Source organism: Leuciscus leuciscus (assembly GCF_965113295.1).
Source record: "Leuciscus leuciscus genome assembly, chromosome: 10".
Lineage (NCBI taxonomy): Eukaryota > Metazoa > Chordata > Actinopteri > Cypriniformes > Leuciscidae > Leuciscus > Leuciscus leuciscus.
Genome location: NC_138734.1, coordinates 42,491,912 through 42,506,353, shown reverse-complemented (window position 1 = coordinate 42,506,353; position 14,442 = coordinate 42,491,912). Strand labels below are relative to the sequence as shown.

The 14,442-nt window shown below is 37.7% G+C and overlaps 1 protein-coding gene across 1 annotated transcript in view; it reads right to left on the bottom strand.

Annotated features, from left to right (window-relative positions):
• LOC309507893 (uncharacterized protein) overlaps window positions 1-14,442 on the bottom strand; it is a 313,871-nt gene that overhangs the window by 209,513 nt on the left and 89,916 nt on the right. Inside the window, exons 20-30 of the mRNA XM_082182320.1 lie at window positions 9,444-9,617; window positions 9,101-9,271; window positions 8,767-8,937; window positions 8,339-8,518; window positions 5,791-5,961; window positions 5,457-5,630; window positions 5,147-5,320; window positions 4,824-4,997; window positions 1,123-1,293; window positions 803-976; window positions 232-399 (exon numbers count right to left, since the gene is read on the bottom strand). Coding sequence (XP_082038446.1) covers window positions 232-399; window positions 803-976; window positions 1,123-1,293; window positions 4,824-4,997; window positions 5,147-5,320; window positions 5,457-5,630; window positions 5,791-5,961; window positions 8,339-8,518; window positions 8,767-8,937; window positions 9,101-9,271; window positions 9,444-9,617 — 1,902 coding nt within the window. The remainder of the gene's footprint in view (window positions 1-231; window positions 400-802; window positions 977-1,122; window positions 1,294-4,823; window positions 4,998-5,146; window positions 5,321-5,456; window positions 5,631-5,790; window positions 5,962-8,338; window positions 8,519-8,766; window positions 8,938-9,100; window positions 9,272-9,443; window positions 9,618-14,442) is intronic.

Sequence of the window (14,442 nt, the reverse complement as noted above, 5' to 3'; positions counted from 1 at the left end):
CAGCCTACCTCCGAGTCCATGGTGTTGATAGATGCTGAAGAGACGGACGCGTTCACAGAAAATCAGGTACACACGCACAGTGACGCACTGACGAGCACGACCTCGATGGGAGGGTGCTCGCTGGTAGTGGGGGAGGGGCATGAGAGTTGTAAACATTCAAAATTTTGGCTAATCGACCCAATCTGCCAGACTTGCCGACGGCAGCTTTAAAGTACGATTACATTTCTTCACCTGATGATTTTCAATCTACAGTCCACATCATGTAGTAAATCACTGAGCTCCTTCACTCCTGATTGTCCAGGATCATTTCCTGTGAGATCCAGCTCTATCAGGTGTGAAGATCTCAGAGCTGAAGCCAGAGCTTTATAACCTCCTTCTGTGATATTGCAGTCTGAAAGTCTGAAAAAAACAACAACCCAATATTATGTATTCTTTGTTGAGATAGTTTATCATACAAATACTGATTGTATGATAATTCTGACAAACTAACAAAAATGTATGTTAATCTTGTGTGCTTTTCTCCAAAAGGATCTATACTGTATATATATACGCAAATTAACCAAAACCTTAATAATAAATGTATTAATTGAATCAACTGTCCTAAATAATTGATTTATTCAACCACATCTTGTTTCAAAATCAATTTCTTCAGTCAAACACAAAAGGAGATGTTAGGCAGGATATTAGGATGTCACAGTAAAACTGAGGTGAATATAGTCAAATTATAGCCTTCGTTTTCATCATTTTATCTAATCAGACATTATAAATGTATATAGAAATGTGCAATGATATAAATACACACTTCATTTTTTTCAGACTGCATTGTGTATTTTCCAACAGAACACAGATATTCTTTATTCCAGAGTTTCCTAGTTTATTCTCACTCAGATCCAGCTCTATCAGGTTTGAAGGGTTTGAATTAAACGCTGAAGTCAGAGCCGCCCAACCTTCTGCTGTAATACTGTTATTATTCAGCCTGAAGAGAAACAAAACAAAGACAGGAAACATTCTTTAGTTTATTTCTGCCACAACTACAATAATAAAAAGAAAAATCTATATAATGGTTCTTATTCTGCAAACCCTTTAAAGAACAGCAATGACAGTAAAATGTAAAATACTCACGTCAGTGTGTTGAGTTTACAGTGTTTATCCTTCAGTAGAGCAGCGATCTGATTCACTCCTGTGTCTCCTAGTACACGTTCACTCAGATTCAGCTCTCTCAGGAGTAACGGGTTTTTACCCATAATTCCAGTCACATATTGACAGGCTTCATCTGCAGCAGGACTCAAAAACCTGAAAAGGGGAATATAAAGCAGGATTCAATTCAGTTCAAAACTAAACTTGATCTCATGAAATAGCATCTGATTGTCTTGAATTTACTTTGATGCAACAGATCATTTAGTCAAGTAATACTTATTCATCTGCACTAAGGATGGCCTTGACTAAAGATTTTTCTAGTCTACTAAGTAGGCCTGGTTTCACAGACAGCAGAGATGGTAAAAGTACTCACTTCCCATACTCAAGTAGAAGTACAGATACTTGTGTTAAAAAATACTCTGGTAAAAGTAGAAGAATTTAACTTCTTTACTCAAGTAAAAGTAACAAAGTACAAGCTTGGAAATTTACTTAAAGTATATAAGTAAAAGTAGCCTTGCAAATGACAACCATTTTTTATGCAAAGCTACCTGGACCACACATATGTTACTAGAGTACAAGCTGAGAAACTTAAGTGGATTTAGAAAAAAGGTTCTTTATATGCCATTTTAAATGGATGTCTGCCAATAGGCCTAAAACATCACATTGCCTATATGATTATTGTGACAGACAGCCTAATCATTCATTGATAAACTAGTGTTTACTGTGTTTTCAGCTGACTCGTCACCTAAACGGTAGTGGACAAACCTACAGTGAGGAAAATAAGTATTTGAACACCCTGCTATTTTGCAAGTTCTCCCACTTGGAAATCATGGAGGGGTCTGAAATTGTCATCGTAGGTGCATGTCCACTGTGAGAGACATAATCTAAAAAAAAAAATCCAGAAATCACAATATATGATTTTTTTAACTATTTATTTGTATGATACAGCTGCAAATAAGTATTTGAACACCTGTCTATCAGCTAGAATTCTGACCCTCAAAGACCTGTTAGTCTGCCTTTAAAATGTCCACCTCCACTCCATTTATTATCCTAAATTAGATGCACCTGTTTGAGGTCGTTAGCTGCATAAAGACACCTGTCCACCCCATACAATCAGTAAGAATCCAACTACTAACATGGCCAAAACCAAAGAGCTGTCCAAAGACACTAGAGACAAAATTGTACACCTCCACAAGGCTGGAAAGGGCTAGAACTACACAGCCCAGAACTACACGGGAGGAGCTGGTCAATGACCTGAAAAGAGCTGGGACCACCGTTTCCAGGTTACTGTTGGTAATACACTAAGGGCGCTTTCACACTGGCAGTTTAGTGCGGACCGGGGCACGGTTCGCATGAAAAATCGCTAATGTGAACGCTGTCATCAGACCCGGGTGCGCACTAGAGTACCGAACCCGAGACTACCTGGAGGAGGTGGTCTGAGCTCGGTTGCTCCCGAACCGTGGCGCGGTTCGCGTTAATGTGCAAGCAACACGGACTCGGGTGCGCGCTTGTTCAGGAAGTATAGTATCCCGCGCATGCGTATCACTGTCGATATCATTGTTTCCTCACACACGACAACCATGAGTGGCAGGGGAACGTTGTGGGACACTGAAGAGGTGATGTCTCTCATTATGTTGTGCATAATAGCACCAAAAAAACAGACAAATTACAGCTATGCTCAGTCGAGTTGTATTCTCCATGCATTTTCCGTGTGCGTTTGCGATGACGTAAGATCACTGCAAACGCACCTGGGTTCGATACAACTAATTGAGTGTGAAACCAGACCAACGCTGCGGGGGGCGCCGGGAACGAGCGCACTCGGGTTCGGACCGCAGCAAACGAACCCAGTGGAAAAACGCCCTAAGACAGGCATTCTCAACCCTGGTTGGAGGGCCACTGTCCTGCAGAGTTTGGGTCCAACCTTGATCAAACACACCTGAGCCAGCTAATTAAGCTAATTAAGCCTTTCAGGATTACTGGAAAGCTACAGGCAGGTGTGTTTGATCAAGGTTGGACCTAAACTCTGCAGGACAGTGGCCCTCCAGGACCAGGGTTGAGAATGCCTGCACTAAGACGTCATAGTTTGAAATCATGCATGGCACGGAAGGTTCCCCTGCTTAAACCAGCACATGTCAAGGCCCGTCTTAAGTTTGCCAATGACCATTTGGATGATCCAGAGGAGTCATGGGAGAAAGTCATGTGGTCAGATGAGACCAAAATAGAACTTTTTGGTCATAAGTCCACTAAACGTGTTTGGAGGAAGAAGAATGATGAGTACCATCCCAAGAACACCATCCCTACTGTGAAGCATGGGGGTGGTAGCATCATGCTTTGGGGGTGTTTTTCTGCACATGGGACAGGGCGACTGCACTGTATTAAGGAGAGGATGACCGGGGCCATGTATTGCGAGATTTTGGGGAACAACCTCCTTCCCTCAGTTAGAGTATTGAAGATGGGTCGAAGCTGGGTCTTCCAACATGACAATGACCCGAAGCACACAGCCAGGATAACCAAGGAGTGGCTCTGTAAGAAGCATATCAAGGTTCTGGCGTGGCCTAGCCAGTCTCCAGACCTAAACCCAATAGAGAATCTTTGGAGGGAGCTCAAACTCCGTGTTTCTCAGCGACAGCCCAGAAACCTGACTGATCTAGAGAAGATCTGTGTGGAGGAGTGGGCCAAAATCCCTCCTGCAGTGTGTGCAAACCTGGTGAAAAACTACAGGAAACGTTTGACCTCTGTAATTGCAAACAAAGGCTACTGTACCAAATATTAAAATTGATTTTCTCAGGTGTTCAAATACTTATTTGCAGCTGTATCATACAAATAAAGAGTGAAAAAATCATACATTGTGATTTATAGTTTTTTTTTTTTAGATTATGTCTCTCACAGTGGACATGCACCTACGATGACAATTTCAGACCCCTCCATGATTTCTAAGTGGGAGAACTTGCAAAATAGCAAGATGTTCAAATACTTATTTTCCTCACTGTATATGCGTATGGATTACATAATCTGAGAATATTTTTTTCAAGTTGAATTGGTTCATTTCAAAATAGACATTTCAAGCTTTCTATAAATACATTTCTCATGTCTGTGATGCAAGTATACACAGTTTCATTCTATTTTTTGACATGCTCAAGTTCACAGGGACTGAGACGGCAGACAGCGCATCCTGTTTGATTTCATTATTTTATTTTGATTTTGAGCTTGCACAAATAAGATAAGCCCCTATACAGTTTTGAATGATGTATTAATCATAACCAGTATCTTAAGTTAAATGCAAGTGATTGCACCGGCACCTCCATGTTAACTGTCATGCAGCACGCTACTATTCAACACTCCGCACAAACATGAATATGCACCAAATAATATCACACATTTTACTATGTTAGCATTTGAGCGAGCTGTAATATAAAGCTGTTAATACTTGATGTGATAAAAATGTGCTAAGACATATTTGAGGTCGGTGAATGATAGGAGAGCATTTAGATTGCCTGCCCAACTGTAATTACCACAAGGACCAGCCAATAATGATCTATCTGTCGTGGACTGCGTGACTTACCACTTCCTGTGGAGTTTTTTTTCTTCTGCGACTTACCAACTAATAAAATTTTGGTCAACTAAGCCTCTTCTCTTTGACTACTAGGGGTGCAGCCCTAATCTTTACATTATTATAATTTTTTTACCTCAGTGTCTTGAGTTGACACTTTTGATCCTGTAGTAAATCATCGAGCTCCTTCACTCCTGATTGTCCAGGATCATTTCCTCTGAGATCCAGCTCTATCAGGTGTGAAGGGTTTGATCTCAGAGCTGAAGCCAGAGCTTTATAACCTTCTTCTATGATACTGCAGTCTGAAATTCTAGAGGAAAAATTGAAAAAAAAAATCATATTCATAATTCTCAGTACTTAAAAAGCCACATGTCTGTCAATATTTTTTTATGTATTTACTTTTTATTTCTGTAAGTGACAACACTGACATAAGATTTCTGCCCATGTTTAAATTCAAACCTGAGTATCTGCAGTGTACACTGTGAATTTCCCAGTAGAGTGGAGATTTCTGTTACTCCAGAGTTTCCTAGTTTATTCTCACTCAGATCCAGCTCTTTCAGGTTTGAAGGGTTTGAATTAAACGCTGACGCCAGAACAGAACAACCTTCTGCTGTAATACTGATGCAGTTAAACCTGTAGAAGACAGAACAAAGCAAAAAATAAAAATGGTGTATATATGCATACAATTATACAGGCTAGTAGCTTTAGTAATCGCTACTTTTATCCACGAATATGAGATTTGCATTATAACAGATTTTTTAAAACTTACTTCAGCTTTTTCAGCTGACACTGTTCATTCTCAAACAGAGTCGAGAAGATCTTCATTCCTGAGTCTCTCAGTTCAGTCCCACTCAGATTCAGCTCTGTCAGATTTGACGGGTTTGAATTTAAAGCTTCACTCAGAACACGACAATCTTCATCTGTGATTTTTCTGTTATTCAGACTAAATAAAGAGAAAACAGACGTTTTATCTACACATTTACCAAGAATTGACAACTACTGGTTATGGTGATGATGACATTGCAAAATATACATAATACAATAAGGACATAGTTCACAATTATAATAAAAATAATGTTTATTGCAATGATAATAAAACTTACATCAGTGTGTTGAGTTTACAGTGTTTATCCTGCAGTACAGCGGCAAGTTTCTTCAATCCTGAGGGTCCTAGTTCACATTCACTCAGATTCAGTTCTCTCAGGAGTAACAGATTTTTACCCAGAACTCTGTTCACAAACTGACAGGCTTCCTCTGCAGCAGAATTTAAAAACCTGGAGAAGGGAAGATAAAGCAAGATTCAATTAAATTCTTAACTAAACCTTTATTAAAAATAGCATCTGATTGCAATTGAAAACAGTGTCAAATGTTTTATGTTCAATTTACTTTACAATGGACTGTATTAACCCTTAGGGGTCCAACGTGTTTTTGGGGTCCTTGAGATGTGCTGACATGCCCTGACATTTGTGCTTTTTTCAGTTACTTATAAACATATTAATGGCAAAAGTGTTATTACACTCTATTTAGCAGAACAAGGGCTACCATAATATGTGAGCAACATGTACATGTTTGTATTTTTGAGAGAATAACATTTATGAAAAAACAAAAAAATTAAGTCTCTGAAAAAAAAGGCCACAAAACACATACTAAATATAGAAACCTAGAGTTTTTGCTTCAAAATGATGTGAAAATCATCCTAACTAATCATTCACATAAAACAATATATTGATTTAAATTTTGTAAGACACTTTTTGTTTAGAAAGGCAATATGTGTAGGGGCGTGATTCACAACCGACAAGACAATGATCCGCATAATGAGCCTTTCAGTCAGGTATGTCAACGGTATGTTTGGGAACTAAAGAATGTGAGGACAAAAGATATATAGTAGTTTATTTAGAATATAGTTAACAATATAATCCAAATATAAATAAAAGTCAAAAGCACATTTTGAGAACACAGTCATACCTGAAAACAAATCCTGTTCAGTATAGTCTATAATGGGCCATTCTACAGAATTGGTTCAAAGTTAGAAACATCTTGAAAGAAATGTGTCTTTTTTTGTATGCATGCAAATTGTATAATATCCAAGGTACACATTTCTAGTAATTGTGCTGTTAATTCTCATACTGTATTTTCAGAAAGTTTTGGAATATTTTTCCTCTCCCCAAATTTGTCACTAATGAAACAACAATAAATAATTTAATGAGAAGACTTATATTGACATATTAAGATTTTGTTTACATCTATCTTGTAAATATAATATTTCAGTTGTAATCATTCTTTGTAAAGGCATTAAGTTTATCTTACTGATTTCAAAGTTAAGGATTAGTTTGAATATAAATTGGAACAAACACTAACATCTTAGTTGATCATTTAATATACCTACTTTATTTTTGACAAAACATCTCATATTATATATTTAACATATGAGCAGAAATTAGCTAACAAAAACTTCATTGATGTGGCAGTAGTCCATTTTACAGTAAAAACTTTATAATCTATCCAAAACTAGTCAATGAAATCTTGTCTAAACACTCATATTACGTCTTTAAAATATAGTTTTTATTATGTATTAATATAGGGCATATAAATGTGAATTTGCAGTTTAATACTTTGCTTATACAAAGACATTTTATCTCAACAAATTTCAGTCGATTTCATTCATCTCAGTATAGCAATATAGTTTGGGAAAAGCCAAACTAGTCGATATGTTCATGTAAAAATAGCATGTTTACTAATGTAAGTGCGTGTAGTAAACAAAAGTGTGCATCTGTGACATTCATTCACACAGAGACATGCATAACACAGAGGATTCATATTTAAACTTTAAATATGTTTTAAAAGTCTTTTTGTTTTTTACAGACATTATTCCATATCGTGATTAGAATAAAGAACTTAAGAATAAAGAATTTATTATTAACAATCCTCCGCTGGATTCTCGAAACGAAACTGAAACCAGCTCTTATTCTGAGGTAATTTTTTCCAAGATTATTACTACGCTATTATTATTCCTCACAGCATCGCAAGATGACGTAAAGTACATGAATCTGATTAAACTTGATGTGTTTTATCGAGTTGATGTGGGCGTTGACTGGTTTGCGTGGATCGCCTCAGATCATTTGCATTTCAATAGTGTGCGCTCTCAGTAGGCGTGTTCACATTAGCAGATAATGAACTGCCATGAGAACGACTGACATCTCTCTCTTTTCATAAAGATTACATAAACAGAGAATATTTGTTTTCGTTTTGAATTAGATCATTTAAAAGTAGACACTTAAATGTTTATAAAGATTTATTTCTCATATAGTCTGACAAGTTTTCGCTGAGTTTTGTTTAAGTTTAGAGACATGCTCCAGAAAAAAAGTTCACGGAGACGGAGAGGCAGAAAGCACACCGTTTATTTTCTTTATTTTACAAAAGCACAATGTTTTGTTTTGACTGTAAGTGGACACATACAAAAGTAGACCTTTTACAGTTTATGTTTTCATATTTATTTTATCTGTATGACCATTAATGAGTATTTTGAGTTTATTTTGCTGCTATGTGAAGAAAATCCAGCAAAACGATTGTCGACCCTAGAGGGTTAATGAATAATTCTATAAATAATTTGGCTGCTTATCATTTTTGTTGTATTATTTCATCACGTCTCACCTCAGTGTCTTGAGTTCACACTTAAGTAAATCATCCTGTAGTAAATCATAGAGCTCCTTCACTCCTGATTGTCCAGGATCATTTCCTGTGAGATCCAGCTCTATCAGGTGTGAAGGGTTTGATCTCAGAGCTGAAGCCAGAGCTTTATAACCTTCTTCTGTGATACTGCAGTCTGAAAGTCTACAGAAAAGACATTTATTACCACTCAAAAAAAAACCCCACGAAATACACGAAAAATGATTTACATGAAAAACGGTCAAATGCACTTTATTTATTGTATTTTCTTTTAATCAGAGAATCAATAAATAAAAAAATCACATCTGACAGAAGCATGTATTTTCCTTTCCTTTTGTTTACAACAGTAATATTTAAAATTAGAAAATTAAAAATGTGATTAGTAAAATAAAATAATGGTTAACTGAACTCACCTGAGTTTCTCCAGTGTGCAGTTTGTATTTTCTAATCCGTTCTGGAGTTTCTTCACTCCTGAATCCTGCAGATTATTGTTGCTGATGTCAAGCTCTTTCAGACTGGAGTTTGATCTCAGGACTGTAGCGAGAGCTGAACAGCTTTCCTCTGTTAGACCACACTTACGCAGCCTAAAATGATGAACAGAAGAGGGAGATTTTACAAACACAAAGTACTTGATGCCAACTGAACATTTAGTAATCACTGAAGATTAGTGCTTGTGAGCTCTGTAGGGTTCACCCGATTTAAGATAATTTAAATGTCCAATAATTTTTTTAGAAAAGTTCAACTCACATCAGTGTGTTGAGTTTACAGTGTTTATCCTTCAGTAGAGCAGCGATCTGATTCACTCCTGTGTCTCCTAGTTCACGTTCACTCAGATTCAGTTCTCTCAGGAGTAACGGGTTTTTACCCACAATTCCTCTCACATACTGACAGGCTTCATCTGCAGCAGGACCCAAAAACCTGGATACGGAGTAAGTACATTACATGCCATTTCATTTGGGTATTTTCATAATCTTGTGAAAGGGCCTTTAGTCTTTTCAAAATCTAATTTATAAATGTGTTTTTGACAGTTGAATTCTCTTTTGGCAAAAACAGGATTAACACTATTGAGTGTTGTTTTAATAGCACTCACCTCAGTGTTTTCAGTGAACACTTCTTATCCTGTAGTAAATCATCGAGCTCCTTCACTCCTGATTGTCCAGGATCATTTCCTGTGAGATCCAGCTCTATCAGGTGTGAAGGGTTTGATCTCAGAGCTGAAGCCAGAGCTTTATAACCTCCTTCTGTGATACTGCAGTCTGAAAGTCTACAGAAAAAAATAAAATTTAATATAAAACTTTACTTTGCACAGTAGTTATGATTAATTAACTAGATGTACCGCATGGCGGTACAAAATATGACCGCCGCTCAGGCCTGCACGGGCTTTCCACAAAAATAAATGACGTGGAGCAATTTGGCTGTATTGCGTGTTTATGTATATACTAGGGGTGTAACGATACACCAATGCCACGGTTCGGTTCATATCACGGTTTTGGAGCCACGGTTCGGTTCGGTTCGGTTCTGTTTGCTGTGGGGGCAGGGTTCATGGCAGGGCACCAGCAATAATAACGCTAGATTAACTTTAACTTTATTAACTGAACTTTATACAGTGGCTTCAGCCTTTCTTTAGAGCACTTAGCACACCTGAGTTAACTAAAATGAAATAAATGCCTCCACTGACTAGTCAGAAATAAACTGCACACCTGAGTAGGGTTGCCAACTTCAGAAAAGTAAAATGCGGGACAATCGTGGGTCTTTATAGGAAAACAAGGGACACTCAAAATATTTGTACTGCATCGCACAATGTACATCATTTCATTGTCTGCAGACAGTTAAGTATATGTTTAAAAGGTTATCAGACAAACACATTTGTATTGCTTAACCTATTTATGTACAATTTAATTCTAAAAATTATTGTAAAGTCATACAAACAAAATGTCACATTACAAACAAACCACCATTCAAAATAACAGCATTTATCTGAAATAGAAAGCTTTTTTAACATTATACATAGGCCTACAGTTCAAAAGTTTGAGGTTTGTAAGATAATTTTTTGGGGGAAAGAAATTAAAGAAAGTAATTGCCTACTTTTATTCAGCAAGGATGCATTACGTTAATCAAAAGTGACAGTAGCCTACATTTATAGTGTTACACAAGCTTTCTATTTCAAATAAATATCTTATGATCTTTACATTCTTCATAGAATCCTGGGGGGGAAAAAACAAACCAGTCTTAAACATTAATAATAATCAGAAATGTTTTGTGAGCATATTATTCCCTCAGGTAGATTACATGTTTTCTTGCGTGGCTGGATGTTGGACTCATGAACAATAATCACGTTGTTTGCATTCGCTAAAATTGATTTGCCGAAATCAAAACGTGGACAGTGAAAAGGAATTACCGTTAGCGCGAGACGAGTCCGTCTTGAAGCGGAAGCGACCAGACGGCAGAGGATTATGTTCGCAAAACAAACAATGATTTGTCTCAAAACGATGATTAAAAAATGCTGTGATATGTCATCATATTGGATGATGACAGGTGTCGGTGATTCGTGATCAGCACTGCTGCTGTTGCTGCTGTATCAGTCAGTGGTTGTGACCGGAGGGTCTTCAATCTCAATATGAGTTGCCATCCTGAAGTGCGTATGTAAACTCTCGAGCGTGATCGATCACCCAAATCACGTGACATGCACTTTATTTAGTAAATAATATTATAATAATATTTAGTAAAACTACAGCTCTTATTAGTTGTTAAAAGTGTACTCATTAATAACTATTTAATCAAATGTCAAGGAAGAAAAAAATAGTTTTGTGACAAAGTGATGTGAGAGTTGGGCCGGGGCAGCAGGGGGCGGGGCGCGTTCGGTTCGACATGAGAGTATCGCGGTTCGAACCGTGGCTGTTGTATCGCGGTTTGTCGGTTCGGTTTGAATATCGTTACACCCATAGTATATACCTAAAAAAAGTAGTAGTATGTGCATGTCTGTCTGTGTGTGTATGTGTGTGTGTTTGTGTATGTGTGTGTCTGTGTGTGTGTGTGTGTGTCTGTGCGTCAGAGGTGGGAGTAAGTCACTAAATGCAAGTCTCAAGTCAAGTCCAAGTCTTAACATTGCAAGTCAAAGTCAAGTCAAGTCATTCTGTTGTAAGGGTCAAGTCAAAGTCAAGTCCAGTCATTCTGTTGTAAGGGTCAAGTCAAGTCAAGTCAAGTCAAGTCACAACTTAGTCATCAAGTCATACCAAGTCACACACAGGCTCGTTTTACACATTTTTTTTTTAACTCTGGGACTTTTATTACAGACACAGAGGGCTGATGGGTTACAAAAATAAATAAACTAACTTGTGTGTAATAAATAAAATATCATTAAGAAGCACTTTAAATGCTCTAAAATAAAAATAAATTAAATGAACACAAGTAAACAAGAATTAATAAAACTTTTCCCATCTTGTGCTAGCCATACATATAGTTATTTTGCTGTGATGTCAAATTTCCAGATACTTACATAATTGTGATGAATTTAATCCTTTTTAAGTTATTATTTTGCAGTGTAAGATTCCAGTTAACACCTTTAAATATTACATAAATGTATTATGCATTTTTATTAAACTTAATGTGTATAAATCAGCAGCAAAAAGTAATTCTTGAAAAAATCTGCACAGTAATTTTATAAAATCTAAACACAATCTTACTATTAGTACTCTTATAAAAATCAATCAAGCAGTCATACATTTCACAATTTTATATTTATATATTAATGTCAAGAATTCAGAAGTGTATTTATATAGCCTACACTACACAGAAATAATATACAATTAAATTATGCTTATTTTAAATGTATTGAGCAGGCTAGGTATAAAAAAATATAAGCTTTTAATAATCTTTCAGTGCGCAAAACTATGATAATGAAACGCTTCAAAACAGAACGCACAAAGCAACATGGAGTCACAGTGTTCAGCGCTGCGCTGCACAAGTGCGCATTTAAAAGTTCACGGCACAAAGCGAAGAAATGTCGAGCGCACAAATCCTAGTGTATATCTGTCCAACAGTTTATTGATCATTTGTTTCACAGTTTTAAATTCCAGTTATTGTGCGTTTGATGCCGATTCATAGTCCTTGTGATGTGCGTGATCTAACAAGCACACGGTAGTGAGTCGTTTAAAAACAGCAACAAACTCCAACAAAATAAAGTCATTTTATGCAAATCCACAGCCTTTTATCTACAGATCATGCATTATAATGTGAATATATCATATTGGAGAATGGAGAGAGTTTTACCGTGCATCCAACCGGAAGAGGCGCGCGCGCTGTTTGAATACTGAATGGAGAATGATTGACAGCCACAGAGGAGGGAAAACGAGTTTCCAAAAAAAAAAAAAAAATCACAATAATTGAAATAAATTATTTTCCACAAGTCATTTCAAGTAAATAGGCACAAGTCCGAGTCAAGTCTAAAGTCACAAGGAGCAAGTCTAAAGTCAAGTCGAGTCTTTTCAGAGATCTAGTCAAGTAAGTCTCAAGTCCAGAAAATTGCGACTCGAGTCTGACTCGAGTCAAGTCATATGACTCGAGTCTCCCACCTCTGCTGTGCGTGTATGTATGCGTGCGTACATGTGTGTGCGCGTGTATGTGTGTCTGTGCATGTGGATTTGTATGTGTGTGTATGGGTGTGTGTCTGTGCGTGTGGATGTCAATGTGTGTGCATGCTTGCGTTTGTTTGTATTCCTGCATGTGTGTGTGTGACAGTATCATCCTAAACCAGCAACCCTTCGCTCAACACCACCATCTACAGGCCGATGAGTGTACAGTCACTAAATGTGCACATAAATGAATTTATTTTATACCCCCCCATGGATGAAATTCTACGAAACTTAGCATACCCCCAGAGGATGTCAAGTTAATCATACACATGAAATATGGTGCAGTTCTGAACATCTCAACTGAAGATAGGGGCGATTAAAGCAGAATAATGTTGCATTTTCATTTTTTATGGGAGGGGCGCAAATCACAAATGAGTGATTATGGGCTAGGTTGATGTGGGCCCTTAAGAGCAACATACCATAAAAATTTCTTCATCCTCGGTGCCACGGTTCAGGTAGTTATGTAGGAAAAACTGCATTTTTGGGGTTTGGGGGGCCCCAGCTCGGGGGGGGAGTGGCCCCCGCGGACCAAACGAAATTTTTCCGTAAAAGTCTAGTGGGGCTACATGGCCACAAAATTTCATGTTCCCCGGTGCTTCGGTGTCCCTGGTATCGTTGACGAAAAATTCAGTAGATGACGGGCAAAAAAAAACAAAAAAACTTTGACAATCGATTATGGGCTAGGTTGATGTGGGCCCTTAAGACCAACATACCATAAAAAATTCGTCATCCTCGGTGCCACGGTTCAGGTAGTTATGTAGGAAAAACTGCATTTTTGGGGTTTGGGGGGCCCCAGCTCGGGGGGGGAGTGGCCCCCGGGGACCAAACGAAATTTTTCCGTAAAAGTCTAGTGGGGCTACATGCCCACCAAATTTCATGTTCCCTGGTGCTTCGGTGTCCCTGGTATCGTTGACGGAAAATTCAGTAGGTGACAAAAAAAAAAAAAAAAAAAACTTTGACAATCCCTATATGACCGTTTTCGCTAGCTACGCTAGCGGCGGTCATAATTACGGGTAAGGTTGGGTACCAAAACCGGGCACCAATATGGAACCGGTACCCAAGTAACCGAAATGTAACCGGACCGAATCAAAACACAGATTTCGGTGCCTCATTTCGGTGCCACTTAAATGTCTCAGCTGTCTGTTGAAATATTTGTCCTGTTCTCCGAAACGGACGTAAGAAGCATCATCACCACATGTGATCGCTAGTTAACCCTTTAACACGTACGATTGTTCACACCAGTGTGATTAAAACGTTCAGATCACGTGATCATCAACTTCTAAATTCAAATTTGCGTTCGTGCGTTGGGACAGACGCGCTCAGCACTGTTACATTATATCACAACTATTCAGTGTTTTCAACCACATAAGGTTAATTTTAGGTTTCATAAAATAGGTTTCATGTTAGGTAGACAATTAAATACACATAAGTACTAGCAAAGTACTTTGTAAAATACAC